General features: G+C 43.2%; 1 protein-coding gene across 4 annotated transcripts in view; it reads left to right on the top strand.

Moving 5' to 3' along the window:
• The window catches only part of sytl5 (synaptotagmin-like 5), a 95,600-nt gene that overhangs the window by 57,372 nt on the left and 22,566 nt on the right, over positions 1 to 15,662 (top strand). For all 4 annotated transcript variants that reach the window (XM_014174206.2, XM_014174204.2, XM_014174207.2 and 1 more), the window contains exons 7-8: positions 5,409 to 5,553; positions 13,225 to 13,322. In XM_014174206.2, the coding sequence (XP_014029681.1) occupies positions 5,409 to 5,553; positions 13,225 to 13,322 (243 nt within the window). The remainder of the gene's footprint in view (positions 1 to 5,408; positions 5,554 to 13,224; positions 13,323 to 15,662) is intronic.

Below are 15,662 nucleotides of genomic sequence, written 5' to 3'. Positions count from 1 at the left end.
GCAGGTTGCCTTTGTGTTCTTGGGCACAGGGACTATGGTGGTCTGCTTGAAACATGTTGGTATTACAGACTCAATCAGGGACATGTTGAAAATGTCAGTGAAGACACCTGCCAGTTGGTCAGCAAATGCCCAGAGCACACGTCCTGGTAATCCATCTGGCCCCGCAGCCTTGTGTATGATGACCTGTTTAAAGGTCTTACTCACGTCGGCTATGGAGAGAGTGATCACACAATCGTCCGGAACAGCTGATGCTCTCATGCATGCCTCAGTGTTGCTTGCCTCGAAGCGAGCATAGAAGTGATTTAGTTCGTCTGATAGGCTCATGTCACTGGGCAGCTCGCGGCAGTGCTTCCCTTTGTAGTCTGTAATAGTTTGCAAGCCCTGCCACATAAGACCAGCGTCGGAGCCGGTGTAGTATGATTCAATCTTAGCCCTGTATTGACGCTTTACCTGTTTGCTGGTTCGTCGCAGGGCATAGCAGGATTTCTTGTAAGCTTTCCGCACCTTGAAAGCGGCAGCTCTACCCTTTAGGTCAGTGTGGATGTTGCCTGTAATCCATGGCTTCTGGTTGGGGTATGTACGTACAATCACTGTGGGGATGATGTCCTCAATGCACTTATTGATAAAGCCAATTACTGATGTGGTGTACTCCTCAATGCCATCGGAAGAATCCCGGAACATATCCCATCTGTGATAGCAAAACAGTCCTGTAGTTTAGCATCTGCTTCATCTGACCACTTTTTTATAGACTGAGTCACTGGTGCTTCCTGCTTTAATTTTTGCTTGTAAGCATGAATCAGGAGGATGGAGTTGTGGTCGGATTTACCAAATGGAGGGCGAAGGGGAGCATTGTACGCGTCTCTGTGTGTGGAGTGCAGGTGATCTAGAATTTTTTTCCCCAAACTGGCTCTAACCAGAATAAAAACAGGAGTGAAGGCCCCGGTGCACAACTGAGCAAGAGGACAAGTACATTAGAGTGTCTAATTTGAGAAATAGACACCTCACAAGTCCTCAACTGGCAGCTTCATTAAATAGTACCCGCAAAACACCAGTCTCAATGTCAACAGGGAAGAGGTGACTCCGGGATGCTGGCCTTCTAGGCAGAGTTCCTCTGTCCAGTGTCTGTGTTCTTTTGCCCATCTTAATCTTTTCTTTTTATTGGCCAGTCTGAGATATGGGTTTTTCTTTGCAACTCTGCCTAGAAGGCCAGCATCCCATTGGAACACAGAATATGTGTTTTTCTTTCAAAAACAAGAACATTTCTAAGTGACCCCAAACTTTGGAATGGTAGTGTATGTACAGTGCCTTTGTAAACTATTCAGACCACTTGACTTTTTCCACATTTTGTTAGGTTACAGCCTTAATCTAAAATTGATTAAATCATTTTTTCCCTCATCGATCTACACACAATACCACATAATGACAAAGCAATAATAGGTTTTTAGAAATTTTTGCTAATTTATTTGAAAAAAAAAAAATAAACTAACACATTAACATAAGTATTCAGATCTTTTACTCAGTACTTTGTTGAAGCACCTTTGGCAGCAATTACAGCCTCGAGTCTTCTTGGGTATAACGCTACAAGCTTGGCACACCTGTATTTGGGGAGCATCTCCAATTCTTCTTTGCAGATCCTCTCAAGCTCTGTCAGGTTGGATGGGGAACATTGCTGCAAAGCTATTTTCAGGTCTCTCCAGAAATGTTAGATCGAGTTCAAGTCTGGGCTCTGGCTGGGCCACTCAAGGACATTCAGAGAATTGTCCTGAATCCACTCATGTGTTGTTTGGCAGTGTGCTTAGGGTCATTGTCCTGTTGGAAGGCGAACCTTTGCCCCAGTCTGAGGTCCTGAGCGCTCTGGAGCAGGTTTTCATCAAGGATCTCTCTAAACTTTGCTTCATTCATCTTTGCCTCGATCCTGGCTAGTCTACCAGTCCCTGCTGCTGAAAAACACCCCCACAGATTGATGCTGCCACCACCATGCTTCACCGTAGAGATGGTTCCAGGTTTCCTCCAGACGTGATGCTTGGCATTCAGGCCAAAGAGTTGAATCTTGGTTTCATCAGACCATAGAATCTTGTTTCTCATGGTCTGAGGGTCTTTAGATGCCTTTTGGCAAACTCCAAGTTGGCTGTCATGTTCCTTTTACTGAGCAGTGGCTTCCATCTGGCCACTCTACCATAAAGGCCTGATTGGTGGAGTGCTGAAGAGATTGTTGTCCTTCTGGAAGGTTCTCACATCTCCACAGAGGAACTCTAGAGCTCTGTCAGAGTGACCATCTGGTTCTTGGTCACCTCCCTGACCAAGTCCCTTCTCCCCCAATTTCTCAGTTTGTCCGGGTGCCAGCTCTAGGAAGGGTCTTGGTGGTTCCAAACTTCTTCCATTTAAGAATGATGGAGGTCACTATGTTCTTCGCGACCTTCAATGCTGCAGACATTTTTGATACCGTTCCCCAGATCTGTTCCTCAACCCAATCCGGTTACAGAGCTCTACGGACAATTCCTTCAACCTCATGGCTTAGTTTTTGCTCTGATATGCCCTGTCAACTGTGGGACCATATATAGACACGTGTGTGCCATTCCAAATCATGTCCAATCAATTGAATTTACCACAGGTGGACTCCAGTCAAGTTGTAGAAACATCTCAAGGATGATCAATGGAAACAGGATGCACCTGAGCTCAATTTCGAGTCTCATAGCAAAGGGTCTGAATAGTTATGTAAATAAGGCATTTCTGTTTTTTATTTGTAATAAATGTGCAACATTTTATAAAACCCTGTTTTCGCTTTGTCATTATTGGGTATTGTGTGTAGATTGCTGAGGGGTTGTTTTTATTTAATCCATTTTAGAATAAGGCTGTAACGTAACAAAATGTGGAAAAAACTCCGCAGCGATGAAGAAAAAGCTTCAAACTGTAACCAGTGCCTGCAACCTGGTTCAGTTTATCAGTCAATCTACCAGGGTAGTTACAACAGCACATGAATGAAGTCATCAACATATATTGATCACATCTTTACTAATGTTGCAGAAAGGTGCTTGAATCAGTATCCAGATCCAGCGAATGTAGTGATCACAATATAGTAGCCATATCTAGGAAAACCAAAGTTCCAAAGGCTGGGCCTAATATAGTGTACAACAGGTCATACAAGAAGTTTTGTAGTGATTCCTATGTTGTTGTTGTAAAGAATATTTGTTGGTCCGTATTGTGTAATGAGGAGCAAACAGACGCTGCACTTGACACATTTATGAAATTGCTAATTCCATTTACTAATAAGCATGTACCTTTTAAGAAAATTATTGTAAAAACTGTTAAATCCCCATCGATTGATGAGGAATTGAAAAATTGCATGGTTGAGAGGTATGAGGCAAAAGGAATGGCAAATAAGTCTGGCTGCACAACCGATTGGCACACGTATTTCAAATTGAGAAATCATGTGACTACACTGAATAAAAAGAAGAAGAAACTACACTATGAAACAAAGATTAATGGCATAAAGAATTATAGTAAAAAGCTTTGGAGCACCGTAAATGACATTTTGGGGAAAAAGGCAAACTCAGCTCCATCATTCATTGATTCAGATGGCTCCTTCATCACAAAACCGACTGCTATTGCCAACTACTTTAATTATTTTTTAATTGACAAGATTAGCAAACTTAGGCACAAACGCTGACACTACACATCCAAGTATATCTGACTCAATTATGAAAGACAACCAATGTAATTTGAATTCCGTAAAGTGAGTGTGGAAGAGGTGAACAAATTATTGTCTATCAACAATGACAAGCCACCGGAGTCTAACAACTTGGATGGAAAGTTACTGAGATAATAACAGACAATATTGCCACTCCTATTTGCCATATTTTCAATTTAAACCTACTAGAAAGTGGATGCCCCCAGGCTTGGAGGGAAGCAAAAGTAATTCCGCTTCCTAAGAATAGTAAAGCCCCCTTTACTGTCTCAAATAGCCGACCAATCTGCAAACTTTTGGAAGAAATTGTGTTTGACCAGATACAATGCTATTTTACAGTAAACAAATTGACAACAAACTTTTAGCATGCTTATAGGGAAGGACATTCAACAAGCACAGCAAAAATGACTGATGATTGGCTGAGAGAAACTGATGATGAAAAGATTGTGGGGACTGTTTTGTTCGACTTCAATGCGGCTTTTGACATTATCGATCATAATCTGCTGCTGGAAAAACGTATGTGTTATGGCTTTACACCCCCTGCTATATTGTTGATAAAGAGTTACCTGTCTAACATAACACAGAGGGTGTTCTTTAATTGAAGCTTCTCCAACATAATCCAGGTAAAATCAGGATTTCCCCAGGGCAGCTGTCTAGGCCCATTACTTTTTTCAATCTTTACTAATGACATGCCACTGGCTTTGAGTAAAGCCAATGTGTCTATGTATGCGGATGACTCCACACTATAAATGTCAGCTACTACAGCAACTGAAATGACTGCAACACTTAACAAAGAGCTGCAGGTAGTTTCAGAGTGGGTGGCAAGGAATAAGTTAGTCCTAAATATTTCTAAAACTAAAAGCATTGTATGTGGGACAAATCATTCACTAAACCCTAAACCTCAAAGAAATCTTGTAATAAATAATGTGGAAATTGGGAAAGTTGAGGTGACTGAACTGCTTGGAGTAAACCTGGATTGTAAACTGTCATCGTCAAAACATATTGATACAACAGTAGCTAAGATGGGGAGAAGTCTGTCCATAATAAAGCGCTGCTCTGCCTTAACGACACTATCAACAAGGCATGTCCTACAGGCCCTAGTTTTGTCGCACCTGAACTACTGTTCAGTCGTGTGGTCAGGTGCCACAAAAAGGGCCAATTGCAATTGTCTCAGAAGAGGGCAGCACAGCTGGCCCTTGGATGTACACAGAGAGCTAATATTAATAATATGCATGTCAATCTCTCCTGGCTAAAAGTGAAGGAGAGATTGACTTCATCGCTACTTGTATTTATGAGAGGTATTGACATGTTGAATGCACCGTGCTGTCTGTTTGAACTACTGGCACACAGCTCAGACACCCATGCATACCCCACAAGACATGCCACAAGAGGTCTCTTCACAGTCCCGAAGTCCTGAACAGACTATGGGAGGCGCAGAATACTACATAGAGCCATGACAACATGGAACTCTTATTCCACATCAAGTAACTGATGCAAGCAGTAAAATTTGATTAAAGAAACAGATAAAAATACACCTTATGCAACAGCGGGGACTGTGAAGTAACACACACATAGACAGACAGACACACACACACACACACATTGCATGCACTCATAAACACACACACCTCATAGCACACAAACCTCATTAACATGTGTGTGTGTGTGTGTGTGTGTGTGTGTGTGTGTGTGTGTGTGTGTGTGTGTGTGTGTGTGTGTGTAGCCGGACGGAGCGGAGAGCGTGGCTAGTTTCCGCTCCAGCGACAGCGTGTTTGACAAGATGTCCGACACCATCACCGGGCATGGCCGGACAGGGTCTGATACCGCCCCACCCACCATTGCTGTCTCCAGGGCCTCCGTGTCATCAGGTATCGTCATGATAACACACTCTTCACACCTCCAACGTGTGTATCTGAACACTTATAGAGACTGGATTCTCTCTGTTTCACACCTCCAACATGTGTGTATCTGAACACAGTACAGAGAGAGACAGGATTCTCTCTGTTTCACAGAGCCCAGACAAAGTTACTTAGTTTGAATCTGACAGGGAAGAAGATTAAGCATTTAATAAAATAGCTTTTAGGGTGATGTTTCAGAACTTTGGAAGTGTTCTATTAGACTGGGTGCATGGGAGCATGTGTTAGGAAGTGTTCTATTAGACTGGGTGCGTGGGAGCATGTGTTAGGAAGTGTTCTATTAGACTGGGTGCGTGGGAGCATGTGTTAGGAAGTATTCTATTAGATTGGATGCGTGGGAGCATGTGTTAGGAAGTATTCTATTAGATTGGATGCGTGGGAGCATGTGTTAGGAAGTGTTCTATTAGATTGGGTGCATGGGAGCATGTGTTAGAAAGTGTTCTATTAGACTGGGTGCATGGGAGCATGTGTTAGGAAGTGTTCTATTAGACTGGGTGCGTGGGAGCAGGTGTTAGGAAGTGTTCTATTAGATTGGGTGCGTGGGAGCATGTGTTAGGAAGTGTTCTATTAGATTGGGAGCATGTGTTAGGAATTGTTCTATTAGACTGAGTGTGTGGGTTAGGAAGTGTTCTATTAGACTGGGAGCATGTGTTAGGAAGTGTTCTATTAGACTGGGTGCGTGGGAGCATGTGTTAGGAAGTGTTCTATTAGACTGGGTGTGTGGGTTAGGAAGTGTTCTGTTAGACTGAGTGCGTGGGTTAGGAAGTGTTCTATTAGACTGAGTGCGTGGGTTAGGAAGTGTTCTATTAGACTGAGTGCGTGGGTTAGGAAGTGTTCTATTAGACTGAGTGCGTGGGTTAGGAAGTGTTCTAATAGACTGAGTGTGTGGGTTAGAAAGTGTTCTAATAGACTGAGTGTGTGGGTTAGGAAGTGTTCTGTTAGACTGAGTACGTGGGTTAGGAAGTGTTCTATTAGACTGGGTGTATGGGAGCATGTATTAGGAAGTGTTCTGTTAGACTGGGTGTGTGGGTTAGGAAGTGTTCTGTTAGACTGGGTGCGTGGGTTAGGAAGTGTTCTGTTAGACTGGGTGTGTGGGTTAGGAAGTGTTCTAATAGACTGAGTGTGTGGGTTAGGAAGTGTTCTAATAGACTGAGTGTGTGGGTTAGGAAGTGTTCTGTTAGACTGAGTACGTGGGTTAGGAAGTGTTCTATTAGACTGGGTGTATGGGAGCATGTATTAGGAAGTGTTCTGTTAGACTGGGTGTGTGGGTTAGGAAGTGTTCTGTTAGACTGGGTGCGTGGGTTAGGAAGTGTTCTGTTAGACTGGGTGTGTGGGTTAGGAAGTGTTCTGTTAGACTGGGTGTATGGGAGCATGTGTTAGGAAGTGTTCTATTAGACTGGGTGCGTGGGAGCATGTGTTAGGAAGTGTTCTATTAGACTGGGTGCATGGGAGCATGTGTTAGGAAGTGTTCTATTAGACTGGGTGCGTGGGAGCATGTGTTAGGAAGTGTTCTATTAGACTGGGTGCGTGGGAGCATGTGTTAGGAAGTGTTCTATTAGACTGGGTGCATGGGAGCATGTGTTAGGAAGTGTTCTATTAGACTGGGTGTGTGGGAGCATGTGTTAGGAAGTGTTCTATTAGACTGGGTGCATGTGTTAGGAAGTGTTCTATTAGACTGAGTGTGTGGGTTAGGAAGTGTTCTATTAGACTGGGTGCGTGGGAGCATGTGTTAGGAAGTGTTCTATTAGACTGGGTGCGTGGGAGCATGTGTTAGGAAGTGTTCTATTAGACTGAGTGTGTGGGTTAGGAAGTGTTCTATTAGACTGGGTGCGTGGGAGCATGTGTTAGGAAGTGTTCTATTAGACTGGGTGTGTGGGAGCATGTGTTAGGAAGTGTTCTATTAGACTGGGTGCATGTGTTAGGATGTGTTCTATTAGACTGAGTGTGTGGGTTAGGAAGTGTTCTATTAGACTGGGTGCGTGGGAGCATGTGTTAGGAAGTGTTCTATTAGACTGAGTGTGTGGGTTAGGAAGTGTTCTATTAGACTGGGTGCGTGGGAGCACGTGTTAGGAAGTGTTCTATTAGACTGGGTGCGTGGGAGCATGTGTTAGGAAGTGTTCTATTAGAATGGGAGCATGTGTTAGGAAATGTTCTATTAGACTGGGTGCGTGGGAGCATGTGTTAGGAAGTGTTCTATTAGACTGGGTGCGTGGGAGCATGTGTTAGGAAGTGTTCTATTAGACTGGGTGCGTGGGAGCATGTGTTAGGAAGTGTTCTATTAGACTGAGTGCGTGGGAGCATGTGTTAGGAAGTGTTCTATTAGACTGGGTGCGTGGGAGCATGTGTTAGGAAGTGTTCTATTAGACTGGGTGCGTGGGAGCATGTGTTAGGAAGTGTTCTATTAGACTGGGTGCGTGGGAGCATGTGTTAGGAAGTGTTCTATTAGACTGGGTGCGTGGGAGCATGTGTTAGGAAGTATTCTATTAGACTGGGTGCACTTTGTAAGAATGAAGTTTACACGTTAAACTGTCACTAAAACTGCCAAGGGCATAAGTTATTACAGCTCCTATGTTATTCTCTCCCTCCCTCCCACCCTGTTATCTCTCTCTCTCTCTCTCTCTCTCTCTCTCAATTTAAGGGGCTTTATTGGCATGCCAAAGCAAGTGAAATAGATAATAAACAAAAGTAAACTATCAAAAATGTACAGTAAATAAACATAAATATAGGTTGTATTTACAATGGAGTTTGTTCTTCACTGGTTGTCCTTTTCTTGTGGCAACAGGTCATAAATCTTGCTGCTGTGATGGAACACTGGTATTTCACCCAGAAGATATGGGAATTTATCAACATTTGATTTGTTTTGGAATTCTTTGTGTGGTCTGTGTAATCTGTGAGAAATATGTGTCTCTAAGGAGGTTAGGAAGTGCAGCTCAGTTTCCACCTCATTTTGTGGGCAGTGTGCACGTAACCTGTCTTCTCTGGAGAGCCAGGTCTGCCGTCGGTGGTTTTTCTCAATAGCAAGTCTATGCTCATTGAATCTGTAGATTCATTGAATCAAAGATTTCCCTAATTTTGGGTCAGTCACAGTGGTCAGGTATTCTGCCACTGTGTACTCTTTGTTTAGGACCAAATAGCATTCTAGTTTTCTCTGTTTTTTTGTTAATTCTTTCCAATGTGTCAAGTAATTATCTTTTTGTTTTCTCATGATTTGGTTGTGTCTAGTTATGTTGCTGTCCTGGGGCTCTGTGAGGTCTGTTTGTGAGCAGAGCCCCAGGACCAGCTTGCTTGGTCTCTCTCTGTAGGTGATGTCTTTGTTATGGAAGGTTTGGGAATGGCTTCCTTTTAGGTGGTTGTAGAATTTAACTGCTCTTTTCTGGATTTTGATAATTAGCAGGTATCGGCCTAATTCTGCTCTACATGCATTATTTGGTGTTTTACATTGTACACAGAGAATATTTTTTGCAGAATTCTGCATGCAGTCTCAATTTGGTGTTTGTCCTATTTTGTGAATTCTTGGTTGGTGAGCGGACCCCAGACCTCACAACCATGAATTGCAATGGGTTCTATAATTGATTCAAGTATTTTTTGCCAGATCCTAATTGGTATGTCAAATTTGATGTTCCTTTTGATGGCATAGAAATCCCTAGATGGAATTTGTATTCGTGGTCCTGGCAACTGGACATTTTTTGGAACACTATTGTTTTTGTGTTACTGAGATTTACTGTCAGGGCCCAGGTCTGACAGAATCTGTGCAGAAGATCTAGGTGCTGCTTTAGGACCGCCTTGGTTGGTGACAGATGCACCAGATCATCAGCAAACAGTAGAGATTTAACTTCAGATTCCATTAGGGTGAGGCCGGGTGCTGCAGACTGTTCTAGTGCCCTCGCCAATTCGTTGGTATATATGTTGAAGCGGGTGGGGGTTAAGCTGCATCCCTGTCTCACCCCCCGGTGCTGTGGAAAGAAATCTGTCATACGATCATTTGGTAAAAAGCCAATATGACATTTGCTCAGTACATTGTTTTCACTGAGGAAATGTACAAGTCTGATGTTAATGATAATGCAGAGGATTTTCCCAATGTTGCTGTTGACACGTATCCCCCGGTAGTTATTGGGGTCAAATTTTTCTATACTTTTGTGGATTGGGGAGATCAGTCCTTGGTTCCAAATATTGGGGAAGACGCCAGAGCTGAGGATGATGTTAAAGAGTTTAAGTATAGCCAATTGGAATTTGTGGTTTGTATATTTTATCATTTCATTTCAACCCCACATGCCTTTTTGGGCTGGAGGGTTTGTATTTTGTCCTGTAGTTCATTCAATGTAATTGGAGAATCCAGTGGGTTCTATTAGTCTTTAATAGGTTATTCTAAGATTGGTATTTGATCATGTATATGTTTTTACTGTTTGTTCATTGTTGTAGAGCCAAAAAGATTGGAGAAGTGGTTTATCCATACATCTCCATTTTGGATAGATAACTCTTCGTGTTGTTGTTTGTTTAGTGTTTTCCAATTTTCCCAGAAGTGGTTAGATTCTATGGATTCGTCAATTACATTCAGCTGATTTCTGACGTGCTGTTCCTTCTTTTTCCGTAGTGTATTTCTGTATTGTTTTAGTGATTCACCATAGTGAAGGCTCAGGTTTTCTGGGTCTCTATGTTTTTGGTTGGATAGGTTTCTCAATTTCTTTCTTAGGCTTTTGCATTCTTCATCAAACCATTTGTAATTGTTGTTTTCTTAGGTTGTCTGCTTGAAATTTTTAGATTTGATAGGAAAGCTGAGAGGTCAAAAATACTGTTTAGGTTTTCTACTGCCAAGTTTACACCTTCACTATTGCAGGAAATTGTCTAGAAGGGATTGAATTTGTTGTTGCCTAATTGTTTTTTGGTATATTTCCACACTATCTTCCTTCCATCTATAGCATTTCTTAATATTATTCAGTTCCTTTGGCTTTGATGCCTCATGATTGAGTATAGCTCTGTTCAAGTAGAGTGTGATTTTGCTGAGATCTGATAGGGGTGTCAGTGGGCTGACTGTGAACGCTCTAAGATACTCTGGGTTGAGGTCAGTGATAAAGTAGTCTACAGTACTACTGCCAAGAGATGAGCTATAGGTGTACCTACCATATGAGTCCCCTCAAAGCCTACCATTGACTATGTACCTACCCAGCGTCCGACAGAGCTGCAGAAAAAAAAAGGTTTTGTTGGTTATGTTGTCGTAGTTGTGTCTAGGGGGTTATATGGAGGAGGGAATGCTGTCACCTCCAGGAAGGTGTTTGTCCCATTGTGTGCTGAGGGTGTCAGGTTCTTGTCCATTTAGGTCACCACAGACTAGTACATGTCCCTGAGCCTGGAAATTGTTGATGGAGAAGCTGTCATCGTTAAAGTATGGGGATTCTATTGGGGGGATATAGCACAAAGGAGGACATTTTTCTCTGTTAAGATCATTTCCTTATTCATTTCTAGCCAGATGTAAAATTTTCCTGCTCTATACCAAATTAGCATAACCCCACTGGTTCCCTGTTTCACACCTGGTAGTTTGGTGGATGGGACTACCAGCTCTCTGGAACCTAGAGGGCAACCAGTGGGTCCGTCTCCTTTATACCATGTTTCATAGTGTCTAGTGTTGTTTTTCTGTGGTTTAGGCCCGGACCATCACAGTAGGTGTGAGCAGATCATGATACATACTTCTTAGGTTGCAGTATGGGGCTTGGGCAGGTATAATTGTTGCTCTGCTCACAGCCTGGGCATAGGTCCTGCTGTCATGTTGAGGTCCTTGCCGCAGGGGCATTGGGTGGGCAGAAGGGGCATAGTTCTGATATGGGGGGGTCTATATAGGGTGTGACCAGGGTTTGCTTGGGGTGGTCTTAGATGGTTGTGGTGTGGCTGGTGATGCTGTGGTCTGGGTGTAGGTCCTCTTGGTGTGGCTGGCGATGCTGTGGTCTGGGTGTAGGTCCTCTTGGTGTGGCTGGTGATGCTGTGGTCTGGGCGTAGGTCCTCTTGGTGTGGCTGGTGATGCTGTGGTCTGGGCGTAGGTCCTCTTGGTGTGGCTGGCGATGCTGTGGTCTGGGTGTAGGTCCTCTTGGTGTGGCTGGTGATGCTGTGGTCTGGGCGTAGGTCCTCTTGGCGTGGGTTCTCTCGGTGCAGGTCCTTCAGGAGGGGGTCTTACAGGTCTGGGAGGGTGCCTCGCTGGTCTGGGTGGGGTGTCCATTGCTCTGTTGCTTCTTTGTGAGGTGCTGGGGCTGCGGTTGAGGGTAACGTCCTTCACTGTCCTGACAAAAGTTGGGATTGCTGCCTGGTAGAGGTTGACCTGGTTGTAAAAGCTGTTAAAGTCCATGGCGATGTGGTGGGCCAGGTAGACATTAGGTTTTGAGACACAGTCCTGGGAAATGCTTTCATTCACCCGCTGTATGGTGGCTGGGTGGAAGTATTTTTGTGGTAGCAGGGTGGAGACAACCACTTGTGCATTGGGGAAAGTGGAAGAAGCTTTATCAGTGACTCCCTTGAGTGCTGTTGCCACCCTTTCCATCTGGGCCCTTTGGTCCTTTGTGCCCGTGTGAATTATGATGTGGCTGGGGGACTCGAGTCTGTCCTCTGACAACAGCTCCAGGGCATGCCTAGTGTTTAGGCACCAGAGTTTAGCCACTTTGTGTTTGTGAAAAAGTTTATCCTCTTGAATGTATTTGTCATTGGAGTCATGAGGAGCACAATCTCTGGCTTTTGTGTGTCCTCAGTGGATGTGGGGTGGTTGTCAGGAGGGCTATCAGGGGAGCTGACAGGAGGGCTGTTAGGAGGGGGTTGGGTCTGTTGGGTTGGTGGGTCCTGTGTTGTCTGTCTCATTGTGGTGTTGAGGTTGTGGTCCGGGTCTGAGGTGGGCTGTTCTGCTGGCTTCTCTGAGGGAAGTGTCCTGCTCTCTGTTACACCTCAGCTTTCTGACCTCGTCTTTTAGTACCGTGTGTGCCTCCTTAAGTTCTCTCACCTCAGTCCATATAACAGCCAGCTCTCTCAGACAGCCGTCCATCTCCACCTTCTGCCCTACGGGTCTTGTTGGGGGGTGTTGTTGTGCTGGTCTGTTTTGTGGGTTTGTTCTGTCTGGATTGTGTAGACTAGCTCTCTGAGCTCCACCATGTCTCTCTCCAGCTCTGTGAATTTATCCCTCTCTCTCTCTATTTATTTATCTCTCTCTCCTCATACTCCTCTCTTCCTCACTCTTTCTTTCTTACTCTCACTCTAGACCTCTCTTGATCTCTCTCCTACACTCACATACTCCCCTGTTCTTGTTCCTCTTCTACTCTTTCTCTTTCTTTCTTTCTCCCTTTCTCCACTCAAACACTTTTCTCATCTTCCCCTGGTAGCAGCTGGCTGTTGTAGCAGCATATGGTGCTCTGTCACATGATAGCATTTCATAACAAGTCTAATTAGTGTCATTAGGCATAGCTGTGAAATAACTGAAAATAACAGTCTTTATGTGTGGCTGTGGGGAGGGAATACCTTGTCACTTCCTCCTCTCATCTCTCTCTCTCTCTCTCTCTCTCTCTCTCTCTCTCTCTCTCTCTTCTCTCTCTCTCTCTCTCTCCCTCTCTCCATCTCTCTCTCTCTCCCTCTCTCCATCTCTCTCTCTCTCTGTAGATCGTAGTCGTTCTGAGGTGGACCTGTCTGTTCCTGGTTCTGCGAGTGATGAGGCCCTCAGTCTGAGGAGCCGCTCTGTTCCTGGGCTCAATGACACGGTACACACACACACCTCTTGTCCACCTCCACACACCACACACCTTACCCCGGAATAAGTCAACATATTTTGTGTCCATCTCAATGACAACATAACCATGATCTTTGATCCATACAGATAGTGCACAGTACAGTGGACTTCCTCTAAGTTATTAAAAACCCCAAACTACTTTTTAAGTGAGAATAGGCATTGGTCGGAAGCAAAAAAAGAAAGGAAATTCACAAGCACCACAATGCCTATTCCACCCATGCTCTGCCAAGGTTTTCCAGCACACAGCTTTGACCTACTACAGTATGTTGGTATTTTACTATGTGTAGGCACGATACTTAGGATTCAAACCTTCTCAAACAGCCTCATTCATACTCTTCAGAGGGATAATGGACTTTACAGTATCCTGCTATTAAAATTATGTATACCAGTATTTTACCCTTGTGCAGCCCCCAGACTACATTTTACTTTTGCATGGCAATGCTGTCAGTTGAGTCTGGTAAATTGATGCTAGCATGCATAACTGAGGTTCAGTTTAAATGTGCGTTATGGGTTCAACCAATTACTAAATGAGGTTCATAACTAGCTTAGTTTCTTAACAAAACAATTTGTTTTCTCTGCTATGGTTGGTGTGGTCTTGGTTATTCTTCGAAGGAAACGTAGCGTAGCTAATTGCAGTGTTTGTTCTGTCTTAAAACTAGCTCAAAAACAAATTCACAGCAAGAGAGGCGTTGCTACATTCATCCTTTTTCAATAATTTTATCAAGCGAATTAAGAAGGAATATCGATGTCATTTTTAACAATGTAGGCTAAGAAGCAAAATTCGGTTTTCCAGTAAAATAATGATTCTTGTGAGTTTAAGAATATGTCACAAGAGAAAAGATAAATCGCCCTTATTAAACTCTCCAGATCATTTGCCATCAATGGATGCCGATTTAACTTCTTTTGACTGCTATGATTAAGCAATAAGGCCAGAGGAGGTGTAATGAATGGCCAATATACCACGGTTAAGGGCTGTTCTTAGGTCATAGCCCTTAGCCGTGGTATATTGTCCATATATCACAAACCCCTGAGGTGCCTTATTGCTATTATAAACTGGTTACTAACGTAATTAGAACAGTAAAAAGTATGTTTTTGTCATACCCCTAATACACGTCTGATGGCTTTCAACCAATCAGCATTCAGGGCTCAAACCACCCAGTTTATAATTGTAAATAAATCTTGTTTGCGCATGTACATCACTATAGATAAATCCGACTGGAGAGCGATGAAAGTTGGACAGAGGATCTCAAAATCTCTGCGCAAGAAACACTTGGACGTCTGGCATCTGGACAAAATTGAATGTTAGGCTATTTTCGGGCAATTGTGTTGTTATTATGTGCCAGATGCTAACACTATAAACTGTTATAAATGGCCTATTTTCAAGATTGTCTTGTTATTTCAATAGGCATAGGCTACTTACTAAATTCTGTTTTTTTAATTGCAATTAAACTTTGCTAAGCTAGATGCAGGTAGCCTATAGCCCAGGGGTACTCAACTACTATTTGAGAAGGCCCAGTGACACACATTTCCTAGGTGGCAAAGGTCCGGATGGATATCGTCCTTTATCGGCACTGTGGTACAGTGTAGTAACAAAGCTAGTAGTCTACGACTTAGGAAACATTTTGTTATATAACATTTAAATGAAATACATTAAATTAGACTAATAACTACTATGAATTACTACTTCTTTTGAATGTAAGAATGTGCAATATTACATCAACATTGCTGAAGAATGAAAGTGGTTGCATAATTGTCTATCTAAAAAGTCCACCGTTGTACATGGACCTTGAATTAAACAATAAATGTTTTATCAAATAAAGTGCATGTTTTCTGGAGAACGAAGGAGAGTTGAACAAAAATAAGAATCTGAATTCACAGAATGTCAATGTTGGCCGTGCAATATTCATGTAGAAGTCACTCTGGGCATTGCCCTTGCATCAATGAGAGAAATTACACTTTATGTCTACTGCTAATGGTTTGAACTTTGGCGCAAATGGTGTGAGAGAAACTCTGAGACATTAGTACAGGTGTTCATTGGTAAGCCTGGTGCGGTATTTGTTTTTAATAAAGTTCATTGTGGAGAGGCTGTATTCACAGCTGTATGCGGAGCCAAACATTGACAGGGTGTACAGTGCCAGTTTCTTGAGAACAGGGACAGCAGCTGAAGGCACCGTCTTTCCCCAGAAAGTGACAGGGTCACAATCACCAGCCTGCTCCTTCAAAGCCACATTTTCTTGCAGCTCAATCAACTCATTTTTGGGGTACCCATATGAAGATCTGTTTTGCTTCTTTTGACAACTTTGTCACTTTT

This window comes from Salmo salar, chromosome ssa25 (genome assembly GCF_905237065.1).
Source record: "Salmo salar chromosome ssa25, Ssal_v3.1, whole genome shotgun sequence".
Lineage (NCBI taxonomy): Eukaryota > Metazoa > Chordata > Actinopteri > Salmoniformes > Salmonidae > Salmo > Salmo salar.
This window is presented reverse-complemented; position numbering and strand designations above follow the sequence as displayed.